This window comes from Phasianus colchicus, chromosome 7, assembly GCF_987193195.1.
Source record: "Phasianus colchicus chromosome 7, bPhaCol1.hap1.1, whole genome shotgun sequence".
Lineage (NCBI taxonomy): Eukaryota > Metazoa > Chordata > Aves > Galliformes > Phasianidae > Phasianus > Phasianus colchicus.
In genome coordinates this window covers 748,087-760,640 of record NC_143442.1, presented here as the reverse complement: position 1 = coordinate 760,640, position 12,554 = coordinate 748,087, and the positions used below count along the sequence as shown (strand labels likewise).

Below are 12,554 nucleotides of genomic sequence, written 5' to 3'. Positions count from 1 at the left end.
ACCTGGGGCTGAAAGGGCCTGAATGGGGCCAGTGCTGAGCACCTCTTGCTTAGGACAGCATCAGTGGGGCACTGAGCGGCCAATGGCAGCATCAGAGCACCAGGCTATGTGTGTCTGGGCAGCCAACGGGCAGCTTCCTGCAATTTTCTTCCAAAGATGGCTGCTAAAGGAGACAGAGCAAACCAGCCCGTGTGTCAATAAGGATTTGCACCGCATCACCGATGCCAAAAACTAACTCCATCTCCTCCACTTCAGTACAAATTACAATTTATATGCAACTCCCCACTTCAGGTGGGCAATCCAAAGAAATTAACCTCAGGAGAAAATTGCTTTTTTCTGGCTTAACACATTGCTTATTATCATGTCAGGCAGAGGAGTCAGTGGGGAAAATGCAAAATCACAGGATGATACAATGGTGCATCCATATATTCACAGCTAAAGAACTATTTATTAGGAGAAATGTTTTAAATTAGAAGGGCAGGGTTCATTCCTTATGGCAGCAGGCAGATATTAGCAATCAGTCTCATGGGCTAACAAAATGAAAAAGACTACAAAACTTCACCTAAAGTGCTGTGCTCAGTTTTGGGCCCTTCTCTACCAGAAAGACATTGAGGCCCTAGAGCATGTCCAGAGAAGGGCAACGGAGCTGTGCAGGGTCTGAGCGCAGTCCTATGGAGAGCATAGGCTGAGGGAGCTGGGATGGGTCAGTGTGGAGAAGAGGAGGCTCAGGGGAGCCCTGACTGCTCCCTACAACCCCTGAGAGGAGACTGGAGAGAGAGAGGATCATCCTCTGCACCCAGGTGACAGCGATAGGATGAGAGGTGGTGGCCTCACGTTGTGCCAGAGGAGGGTCAGGGTGGGTATTAAGAAACATTCCTTCACTAGAGGAGCAATCAGGTACTGGCACAGCTGCCCAGGGAGATCATCATCCCTGGGGGTGTTCTGGAGCTGTGGGGATGTGGCTCTGGTCAGTGGGCACGGTGGGGTGGGTTGGAGTTGGACGTGGTGATCCTTTAGGTCTTTCCCAACTTTAATGGGGACCAACTTCATGGTTCTATGATTCATCCCAAAAGTAGTAAGCCTAATGGAGAAGATGTATTTCTGATGCCAACTTATAGACGCACCGCAGTTTTCTGCAGATATCCCAAAGCACTGTAAAAACTTGACAAAGTTTTCCGAATGGGGCAAAAAAAAAAAAGTAATCAGTGCGCCATGACCCCTATTGTCTGTGCAATAGATCGGATTGACAACTGGGATGAGCCCGGTGTCACTGCTAACCTGCAGAATGCTGGGTAGCAACGGGCACTTGCAGTGCAGGTGTGAGGCCGGGGAGGACGTCACAGAGCAGTGGGGAGGACGTTTGTCTGCAGGGGGATGCGCGGGGTACCCAGCACGGCAGCGGAACCACTGCAGGGTGAAGGGAGCTCGGCTTTCCCAACTGCGGGAAGGAGAGCGCGATGCTCGGTGCTGCTGGAGCCGGGCTATCCGGCTGCACGCCGTGGGCTGGCCGCCGGCTCACCAGCGGCTCCGCGGTGGTCTGCCCGCCGGGCAGGGCTGCAGGCACACGGTTGTTCTTCCTGGAGGCGCTCGGGCGAGCAGAGCGAACAGCTCACCAGAGGAAAGTTGTCACATTCACTGATTCATCAACACTTCCTCCGGCGGCAGCGGTACCTGTGCCATCTGTGTTGAGCACTTACAAAGAAACCTCTCTGCAACTGCCATACAAATCAGGGGCAGCTCCAAGGTCGCACGGCGGGGAATTTGGGGACGCGGGGAGGATGTTCGCCGGCAATCACCGCGTCCCGCCGCACCCCGCCCGCTCCGCCCCAGCCTGGAGCGGCGCGGGCCCCGCTGGGAGGTGTGTATTATGCCTGGGTTAATTTACTGATTAATCTCCAGTCGGTGGTTTGTGCTTTCCCCAGATGGCCAATTAAAATTTACAACTGGCAGAGCGGTGCCCCGTTGGCGGGCTGCTGCGGGGCCGCGGCTGCAGGCAGCGACAGACGGTGCGGGCACAGCGCTGCTCCCGGCACCGCTGCCCCCCGGGCACGGCACGGCACCACGGCAACACCCCATGGCACAGCTCCTCAGCACGGCCCTACAGCAACACCCCATGGCACAGCTCCTCAGCACGGCCCTACAGCAACACCCCATGGCACAGCCCTGCAGTGTGCACCCCACTGTGTGTCCTGCGGTGCTTGGGGTGCTTGGCTTGTGAGGTTATGTGTGGGGCTGGCAACAGGAGTGTGGCACACGTGCAAGGGGTAACCTGCTCATGTAGAGGTAGCAGAAAGCCACGGGGTTTTGGCATCTGCCATTGTGGTTGTGTGTCCACCTATAGGAAGCATGGTGCCAAGAGGAGATGGCTTTGAGAGATCACAGAATCACAGAATTGCCAGGGTTGGAAGGGACCTCAAGGATCATGAATCTCCAACCCCCCTGCCACATGCAGGGCCACCAACCTTCCCACCTAATGCTAGAGCAGGCTGCCCAGGGCCCCATCCAACCTGGCCTTGAACACCTCCAGGGACGGGGCATCCACAGCCTCTCTGGGCAGCTGTTCCAGCACCTCACCACTCTCTCTGTAAAGAATTTCCCCCTGATGTCCAAACTAAATCTCTCTTCCCTCAACTTAAAACCATTTCCCCTTGTCCTGCTGTCACTCACCCTTTCAAAGAGTTGATTCCCCTCCTGTTTGTAGGCTCCCTTTTGGTACTGAAAGGCTGCAATGAGGTCAGAGATGCTTTGTTCTGAAGGTTTGTGCACAGCCATCACCAAGACAGGAATACTTCAGAGTGAACTGTCGAGACCGAGGGATTTTCTCACTGAGCCAAAGGTAGCATGGCAATGGGTGATAGCACAACAATTGGCTGTTTTCAATAGCAGTTCTTATAACTCGGGGCAACCCTGAGAAAAATGAAGTGAGACTATGTTGAAAAATGCTGTTTCTGTAGTGTCTCCTGGAGACCCGCAGGTCTGTGGCACAGCAAAATTCCCTGCTGCTGCCTTTTTTTTTTTTTTTTTTTTTTTAAGAAGACTTCATGAATATTGATGGTAAACATAATAACAGCAATACTCAGGAGTATAGTCAACTCTTGCTGTACAATTCATGTAATTCCCCTTAAATTAATGGCAGTTACACGCGTGCCCTGGATGAAGCCCGCAGCCCCATGGAAGCAGCGCGGAGCCTTCAGCCCCAGCTGCAGGAACGCAGTGTGATGCATTGCCCTCTGGGACTGCAGACCCAGTCCTTGATGCTGCTGTGGTTTCCCAGTTTCATAGAATCACAGAATGGCCTGGTTTGAAAAGGTCCACAGTGCTCACCCAGTTCCAACCCCCTGCTGTGTGCAGGGTTGCCAACCAGGCTGCCCAGAGCCACATCCAGCCTGGCTTGGAATGCCTGCAGGGATGGGGCATCCACAGCCTCCTTGGGCAACCTGTTCCAGGGTTTTATGTCTAATTATCTTGCACTGAATTACATATACTTTACATGTTCCCATGCCATGTAGTCATTGCTTTCAGTAAATCCCATTGTTAAATCTACAAATTCCCCAATTGCTGGGGTGCTGTGTGTCCACCCTCACCTATGGTTCACCCTACAGGTATGGCTTTGCCCAGTGACAGGAGCCCCTGCCCAGGCAGCAGCCTTTGTTATGGATGCATCCCCTTTTCCCTTTGCCCAATTTCATTTGTCTGTGTAAATCTTAATTGTATTCTTTTAACTTCTCAGTGTTACGGACTCGTTGGATTGCAGGCGGATAAGTGATGTGCTGCTGTTCCTGTTCCCATGCAGGATGAGAGTATGAGCGCTCTGCTAAAGTAATACATGTGAGAGTTTCAGATCTGCAGCTTTCTCTGAAGCACACATTCTGCCTTGTGATCACCAGAATGGTGCTGGAACACAACACCAGTGGGGGATGTGTGTGGGTTGGGTAAACGTTGGGGTCAGCACCAGAACATGTTTTGTGCTGCGCTCCCTTCTGCAGGGCTCTGCATGCAATGTGAATATCCAGGAGCTCACGAGTGGTGGTGAGTGTGCTGCCTTAGCTGCCATGTCCTCCATCATAGAGCCATGGGACTTGGAATGAGCTGGATGTTGGGGCAGCTGAGTTGGGGCAGTTTCATCAGAATTACTGTCCTGCTGTTGGCTTGGGAGTGGTGATGGTGGTGATGGTGGTGATGGTGAGGAGGACGCAGATGGGTGAGGTTGAGCATGGGGGTTCTGCTGACCCTGATGTGGGTCTGTGGGATCCAAAGCCTCCCCGTGGCTATCACCATTCAGCTCTCACAGCAGGACTGGCTCAGCATGCTGCTCTTCCAGGTGCAGCAGGGATGTGCTGCTGGCTGCCCGGCAGCAGGATGTCTGCTCAGTGATGGCTGTGCTCAGGGAGAAGGTCGCTCCCTGTGCACCGCAATTACCGGGGCTAATTGAGGGCACCCTGCGGCAGCAGCAGGCTCAGCACAGGGCCGACACAGGACAGACACGGGGCTCTGTGCACTCACTGAAACGGAGCCCAGTGCTTCCAAACCAATTCATTAGCATGCAGCAAAACATGCTTCCACATCTTGGCATGTTGCCTCCTCTGGCTGAAGGGTGGTAAAGCACAATGTTATGGGTGCACCGGGTTCCTATGGAGAGAAACAGCCTCAGAATTTGGCTCAGACTTTTCATGCAGAAATTAGGGCAACGGAGCTGTGAAGGGTCTGGAGCACAAGTCCTGTGTGGAAAGGCTGAGGGAGCTGGGATGGCTCAGTTTGGAGGAGGCTCAGGGAAGAGCTCATCGCTCCCTACAGCTCCTGACAGGAGGTTGTGATAAGGTGGGGGTCGGCTCTGCTCCCAGGTAACAGCAACAAGATGAGAGGAGATGGCCTCAGGTTGCCCCAGAAAATGGTCAAGTTGACTGTTATGAAGCATTTCTTCTCAAAGAGCTGTCCTGCAGTGGCACAGCTGCCCAGGGAGTGAAGGGTAACCATCCCTGGGGGTGTTACAGAGCCATGGGGATGTGGCACTGAGGGATGTGGGCAGTGGGCATGGGGGGGGGGGTTGGGTTTGGGGATCTTAAGGGTCTTTTCCAACCTTAATGATTCCAGGATTCTATGATTTGCACAGCGATGGAGAGAACCCAGGCAGGCTGGGAGCGTGGCAGTAGTGCCATGAAAACAGGCAGGACACATCCAGCACTCTGCTTCTGGCAGGCTTTGATGTGAGCATGGCAGCACTGTGAGGAAGCTGTGCCTTGCATGAGCTGCATTCTCTTAGGTCAGCTGGAGCTGGGGCTGTGTGGAACCTCTTCTCATTTCTAAGCCATTTGCAGACCAAGAAGTAAAAAATTTCTGCAATCAGAAATGAGGAGAAAATAGATCTATTAGGTCCATTAATCTGTTACCCTTGCCAATGCAGTGTGTTCTCTCCAGAGACCTATCAAGTGCCTCGTTCAGCACAGTTTTAGCTATTCAAGTGATGCTGCTTCTGCCATGCCCCGTGGGAGACTGCTAGGAACGCTCAACAAGACAAAGGCATCTTTCCAATTTCAGCCGGTGGTTTTCATTGCTCCACCCCATCTCCCAGTGCTCACTCATCCTTGAACCTCGTTACATGTGACCACTGTGGTGCTCCTGCCTTCCAGGGCTGCTGGTGCCAGGCTGGAGCTTTCAATTGGCTCAGCAGGGTGTGTTGGGTGAGCTTGTGGCAGCTCCTGATGTTCAGCGTTTGCCTCCTGCTGCTGCCCACAGGTTGGTCCCTGCAGGTCAGACCCCCACACTTGGGTCCCAGGACCTCCAGCCCCACCAGAACAGCCCTGTGTCCAGGCTGTGTCCAGCACTGCCAGCAGCAGTTCCCTGCTGGAAGATGATGCTTTTCTTTCTGGTTTAACTTACATTTTTATTGCTGCTTACCTGGGAGCAGATTCTGACACCCACTTCACCACAACCTCCTCTCTGCACATACAGCCAGCAGCAAGGAGCCTACAGGGGCCATATGGTGAGGCTATGGCCTGTGCAACAGTGTGAGATTTGGTGACAGCAGCATCTATCCAGTGATAGATGTCTATTTGGTGATAGCTGCAGCGTGGGTCACGGGCTTTTGTTTCCCTCTCTTTCTTTACAGGCAAAGAAGATTAGTATTTTGGAAAAATCCAACACATGTTAATATCGTGACCTGCACGGTTACTGTCAATAGAGATGGGCTGGTGATCTTTAAAAGGAGATTTTCTCAGGGTGAAGGACAAACATGACATTAGAGTCATCAAACTCCCCATCTGACAAGGACATATAAATTGTAAATGGTCAGGGGCACAGAGTTCAGGCTGTCTTTCCTCCAGATGCTTCTCCATCGGCACAGAGACTGCCACCTCTCATCTGCACCTTGTGCCGTGTGCTCCCAGGGAGATGAACAATTAATTGCTGAGTCCTGGTGCCCAGCGCTGCCTGCAGGTGGGAGTGCAGAGCGGGGCTGTAGGGGTGAGGAGTCCCAGGTTCCAGTCCTGGGCTCTTTACACCTCAGGCACCCCATTGGCTCCAGTGAGTTCAGATGGCCCCAGTCCTCATCCCCATTGAGGACATGGTTCATGTGAAACCAGTGCCACACCAGCTTGGTGAGCATCAGGAAACTGCTGCAAAGCACAGCTCCCACCACACTGCTGTTCGTCTGTGGGAACATCATGGGACTGAGAACTTTGTTGGACTGGGTCTATATAGGAACCTCATCAGATCGGCTGTGTGTGTGAATCTCACTGGATTGGTACTGTGTAGGAACCTCACTGGATTTATCTCGTCTGAGCAAGAGCATGACTGAGATGAGTTTAGTCACTGAACTGCAATTAAAAGTGAGAAGGCAATCAGCATGTATGCAGAGGCTGGGGTTGTGCAGAGGAAGGATGCTCGTTCCCTCTGATCTGGTGAGCAGTTCCTGCCTATGGGTGCAGCACCCTTTATGCATGCAGAAGGAATTCAGTAAAAACCTGGGTGCTGTTCCTTGCAGGAAACCTTCAGATGTATCACATGCAGTGAGCAGCAGTGTTCCCAAGTACTGCTGTCAGAGTTTTGAAGTTCCTCTGCCTGTGAATTAACGTGTTTGTCAGTGCTCACAGTCGCTATTCACAGCACATGGCTAAGACAGTCACGGGGAATTCCTTACAGAGAGCAAAATATTCCTTAGTTTTGTAACCCATTCATTCATGTGCTTGTTTAGACAGTGTCTTGCATTCAGTTAAGAACATGTCAATGTACCTTTTAAGAATCTGTACCGGAGTAACTTCATGTGGATGCTCCCAGTATCCCTGAGCAACCGGCTCCAGCAGCCCCGGGTTAGATTTATGTGCACCGGATTAAATGACCCTTTCCTGAGCAGAAAGGAATCAGCTGAGCAGGAAACAAAGCGCAGAAGGGGAGAGCAGAACTTCTGTCACCTTCTGCTCGTGCTCTGCAAACTGCAGTGTGAGGTGCAGGGAGGCAGGGCGAGCAAAGTGCACATGGCCTTGGAAGGAACAAAGCCATGCCCGGTGTCACCACTACGAAAATACTGCCTCCATCCTCAGCATATGTAGCAGTGTGTGCATCTTATTGAAGCCTTGTGGATGTCCCTCCACGTGTGTGTGTGTGTGTGCTTTCTGATGGATCACATCAGCGCGCGCTGCGGCGCACGTTGCCCGATCTGGCAACTTATCGATGCTATCCACATTTAATTAGTAGACGTTTCTCCTCCGTGTGCATATTTACTCAAATTCCTGTTCCTACGGCAACCCAGCAGCAGCGCAGCGCCGGGAGCAGCCTGGAAAGGCACAGCGATGGGCGGCCGCTCCATGTTCAGATGGAGCAGCAAAGCCGGGCTCGGCCGGGGCAGCGCCACAAAGGCGGCTCAGAGCAGCTCCTGCTTCCCGCAGCCCCATTCACAGTCTGCCCAATTCGTGTTTATTCATGGGTACCGCAGCACTCGGGCTGTGGGAGACGACTCACTTAGCGCTGAGCTCTCACTAATTGGCTATCAGCTCAGGTAAGGGATTTTTTTTTTTTTCCTCTAATAATTACATTTTCATTTTAAAATCCCTGCCAAGGGAACAGCCGGGCAATATTCACGCCGTTCCTATTGACAGACGCTCTCCTTGCCGGTGTGGTTGCAGTTTAAAGCACACGGAAGATCTGAATTACTGAATGGCACCGCAGCTGTTCGGAGCAGAAAATACTCTTTGAAAGAGGACACACGTTGCCACAGTGCCACAATGCACTTTTATTTGCATTCCTACCCCACTTCCTTAGCCAGTGTGAGCACTGCATACACCGACCAGAAGGCTGAGAGGAGGTGCACGCCCAGCAGTTCTGTCCTTCCCCCCTGTTTCAGTTTATAAATGTCCCATTTTTAGATTCACGGAGGAAAATGAAAAACAAATGTAAGTAAGAAAAAAAGACCATTTTTAAATTACAGGGAAAATCACCTCATTTAAGCATGTTTTAACGCTTATGGTGTTCTGATTCTTTTGCATAAAGGCACACTGTAATCCTCCTGGCAGCTTTGTTTTCAAACCTGTTGGCATAACGTAACGTGAGAGCAGAGAGCTGTTCTACAGCATACATCCCAACAGTTAAATCGAATTATCAGTGCACTACTAACACCTCTGAAGCACTAATTTCTACACAGATACCCCAGGTGTGTTATGGACTTCAGAGGTTAAAATGCGTATATATTTTTATGGGTGGACGTTCAAGGCATTCTTAGGGGAAGATCTCTCCAACAGACATAATAAGGACAAAGGCGTCAGGAAGGCTCTGAATTAGCGGGGCAGGGAAGGAAGGGAAACCCTTCCCACCTGACCTTTCAGCACCATTTATTAACTCTGGGTTGCAAGCAACAAGTATAACGGGGAGCTCTGTAGGGGGTGGCTGCTCTGTGTTCAGACTTGCGCTGCAAAAAATATTTTGGCGTCGGTCAGCTGCTTTGCAGACACCTGCACAGGGCTGTCCTTGTGCTTGAGCTGAGCTTTTGTCTCCCTTCCACCAGCGGTCCTCTCTTTGTGTCAGAGCAAAGCATGGGAATCGCACCACGCGCGACGCCCGCATGGCAGCACACACCGAGCTCGGGAGTCGTCACACAGACAGATGTGCCACAGCCCTTTGGTAAGCAATCACTGCGAGGTAATTGGCTATATTTATCCCTTAATGTCACGAGTCCGGAGTCAAAAAATGACTACTTTTACAAAAATAACTTTCAGGTGCAATCAACAAAAGCAAACACGCTCGGAAATCTTTTAACTCCTTTTTGCTGCAGAGTGGTGGGAGATAACAGATTGCATTCTTATGCACTCGCTTCCAGTGCTGTCATTTCCCTGCAAATATTAGCTGTCCCATGAATTAATTAATCCCCACAACCCGACAGCGGTGCGCTTTCCTCCATGGCCCCTGCCCTGAACCCAGCAATCCTGAGCGTCCTCCCGCGCTTGTCTGGAGTGCGTTTTAATACCAAAGAACACAACAACTAAAATGCCATTCCCTGGTTTTATGAAAAAGCAATATCGGAGAGTAAATAGGGCAAATACCAACAAGGAGGGACACACAAGTTGAATCGAACAATAAAGTCAAATAATATCACTAAATGGAAGCGCGGCGGCAGTGGTGGGAGCTCTGTCGGTCAGCTTTCCAAAGCCTGCCAGTGAGGAGCGTGGGAGCACCCCGTCCTCCTTTGGAATTAGCAGCAGCAGCCAGGACTGGATTCAACCTCGTCAAATAACTCTCCAAGCAGAGAGAAAGCATAAAAGAGAGTGGGAAAAAAAAAAAAAAAAAAATCTGGTGCATTCTTTTGCCACCGGTAATAAGCTTACGCTTGCAATAGACTTGTTAAATAATTAGAGTTAAATTGCCTCCTCTCCTAGCACCACCTCTCTCAGCTTTCCGCTTCGGAGTCGCAGCCTAAAAGGAAGGAATCAGCAGAGGGAGGAATGGGGAGGAAGATGCAGGAGTGCCGTGCCCCTCTGCTGCACTGTGGGCTGCCCGTGGGCACACGGCCGCGCTGCACACGGGACACGGCCCACAGCTGCACACGCGTGGCACAGCCCCGCACACGCGTGCACCCCCGGCCCTGAGACAGAAGGCACTGAAAAAGGAATTGAGATTTGCAGATCTGATAATGAGCCAGTTAATGACATAAATGATACCTCAAGAACCTCACTAAACCATCCAGGTCCTACAATTTAATCTGTAATAAATACTCCTGCATCATTGCGAGATGGCTGCTCATAATGGCAAATGAAATATGCTGGTATGATAGGTACAATAAATCTGGATTTTCCTATGGTTCCCTCAGGCTAGAACAATATGTAACCAGAGTGCGCACTGTCAGGATGAGCAGATCTCAAAGCCATCATAAAATCTAAATGGGGACTAATTAGGAGGCCCTTCCCTTCTAGAGTTACTATTTCTATTGACATTTTCCATGCATGAGCCCCTCCATAACATCATAAGTCACCAAGATAAGAACTCCCTAGATTATAGGGAAAAAGCTTTAATGGAGAAGTTGAACTCAAAGGCGATGCATAAATTTTCCTTCTGATACCACGGCAAGTCTGTGTTCTCTACTTTCTTTACAAACTTTCCTCCCTGGGCCCGGCTGCGGTTCCGCCATCCCCATCACTGCGGCGCTGCCCAGGACTGGGGGATGTGTGCCTGTGGGGTTCCTCCAGGCACCACTGGGGCCTCCATGCCCAGGACAGGAGCACCAGACCCCCACTTGTGCACAGCCCTGCATATGGAGCCCCAGAGTCGCAGGGCTGCTCCCAGCCCAGGCTGAGACATGCGTACAAGCTGAGATTTATTGGCTGTTTACAGCAGGCTTTCCATTTAATTTTCTCTTGTCACTTGCACACAAGTAATTGCCCTGATGTGTGTGCGCATATTCCTGTTTGCTGGAGGTGTGGGCACATGTCCTTGCTGCTGCCCTGATTAATGGCCTCAGGCCCGGCCTCCAGCCCGAGGGTTTGGGATTCATCCCAGCACTGCGATGCGAGGTGTGGTTGTGTTATTGAGGTGTGGTTGTGTTATTGAGGTGTGGTTGTGTTATTGAGGTGAACCACGCCATGCTGTGCCACAGTGTGTCGTGAAACGCCATGCTGTGCCGTGCCACGTCTTGTCATTCCATGCCACAAGGTGCCATAAAGTGCCATGCTGTGCCGTGCTGCGCTCTGCCATGCCATGAGGTGCCATGCTGTGCCATAATGTGCCATGCTGCGCCGTGCCATGGAGTGTCGTACAGTGCCAGGTCATGCCATGTCGTGCAGTGCACTGCCATGAAGTGCTATCCTATGCCATCAAGTGCCACAAAGTGCCATCCCCTGCCATGCCATGCCATGCCAGCAGGAGCACAAGCCCACACAGCCATCACAAGCAGAGCGGCTGTTGCTACTTTTTTAATGGAAAGCACAACCCGATGGCATAGTCACAGCAGCTGCAGTTGCACAGAACTGTTGGCACAAACCATTGATAGCCGTCATCATTACAGTGAGCAACTCCACTAATTCAAACTGACCGTACCACTGGGATAAATGGATTGAAAACTCAAAGTCTGGCAGCTCTGGAAGCCTGGTGAGGGTGGTGGGGATTGGAGGTGGCCATCCCAGCACCCCTGTGCCTGGCAGCATTGGAGTACCAGCTGCCGTGCCCCCAGCTCTGCTCACACAGGGCTGCATGCGCTTTGGGTGTGCAGGAGCCAGAGATGTGATGTGCTTCTTCAGGATGTCCATTTCTGTGAACTAGCAAGAAAATAGGAGAATGTGATCTGTGCCAAGCATATCGTCCACAGCCTACCTACCCTTCTGTGGCCTCAAAGAATACATTAGAAAAGAATTTGTGTGAGCTTTTACAAATATTTTCCCCTTGCATGCATAAAGCAATTAAGCAAATACGCTGAGAAGGAAATGCAGCAAAGTAAGTTGTGTCGTGCAGGACACACAATGGCTCCTGCCTTCGGCGGCATTTACCTTTACTCACGAGGGCAGACCTGGCACTGTGGATTATCGCATCCCTCCCCAGCCCTGAAGGATGCTGTCAGGAAGGCCCCACGGCCCCGTGCCGTTGCTGTGGTCGCTGCTCACCCTGCCATTGTGGGAGCAGGCGCTGCCTGGCGCTCCCATTGTTCCCATGCAGTCAGCTGAGCCTGCATGCGGCGGTGTTAAAATGCAATTCCGCCGGAGCTGCGACCTGATGGGAATGCTGGACTTCTCAGTGTGATTATCTTTGATCTTTGAATGCACATTATATTTTTGAAAATTACTGACATGGGTAAACAAACATTTTCTCAAAAACAGCATTCCTGCAGGATGAGTCTAAATACCCTTTTCTCAACTTTGTGTTTACACAGAGTTATACAGGGGAAATGAGCCTTCAGAGAATTATTAGAGGGCAAACGAGAAGCGGCCAAGTTTATGAAAAAATAGCACAAAAATGACTGAGAGGATAGAGATCTATATCCTAAAGTCAACTCCAGTTCCATTTCATTTTTTTAAAGGAAAATCACCGCCGGCTGAGATGCACTCTGTGTTTCCTACCAGGGCTTTGCAGAGGGGAGGAGCGGC

General features: G+C 51.3%; 1 protein-coding gene across 4 annotated transcripts; it reads left to right on the top strand.

The window, feature by feature from the left end:
* The first annotated feature begins 422 nt into the window (after nt 1-422).
* LOC149917161 (uncharacterized) lies at nt 423-12,256 on the top strand. Of its 4 annotated transcripts, none has more exons than XR_016468073.1 (5): nt 423-1,858; nt 2,702-2,836; nt 3,731-7,990; nt 8,993-9,108; nt 9,861-12,256. XR_016468073.1 is itself a non-coding variant. In XM_090143438.1 (4 exons), the coding sequence occupies exons 2-4, from the start codon at nt 7,785-7,787 to the stop codon at nt 9,899-9,901; spliced, it is 363 nt and encodes a 120-aa protein (XP_089999564.1). In that variant the 5' UTR covers nt 423-2,836; nt 3,731-7,784; the 3' UTR covers nt 9,902-12,256. The 4 variants fall into 4 exon arrangements, 1 of the variants encoding a protein (XP_089999564.1); XR_016468072.1 differs by having other exon boundaries at nt 423-2,836; nt 3,731-4,029; nt 6,107-7,990; XR_016468071.1 differs by lacking the exon at nt 2,702-2,836.
* The last annotated feature ends 298 nt before the right edge of the window (nt 12,257-12,554 follow it).

Bases quoted from the DNA above. Each gene is read 5' to 3' on its own strand.
- LOC149917161 (XM_090143438.1), top strand. From the start codon at position 7,785: ATGGGCGGCCGCTCCATGTTCAGATGGAGCAGCAAAGCCGGGCTCGGC. The intron at 7,991-8,992 runs GTAAGGGATTTT...CCCTTCCACCAG, and splicing joins CTAATTGGCTATCAGCTCAG to CGGTCCTCTCTTTGTGTCAG. The intron at 9,109-9,860 runs GTAAGCAATCAC...CTCCTCTCCTAG, and splicing joins AGATGTGCCACAGCCCTTTG to CACCACCTCTCTCAGCTTTC.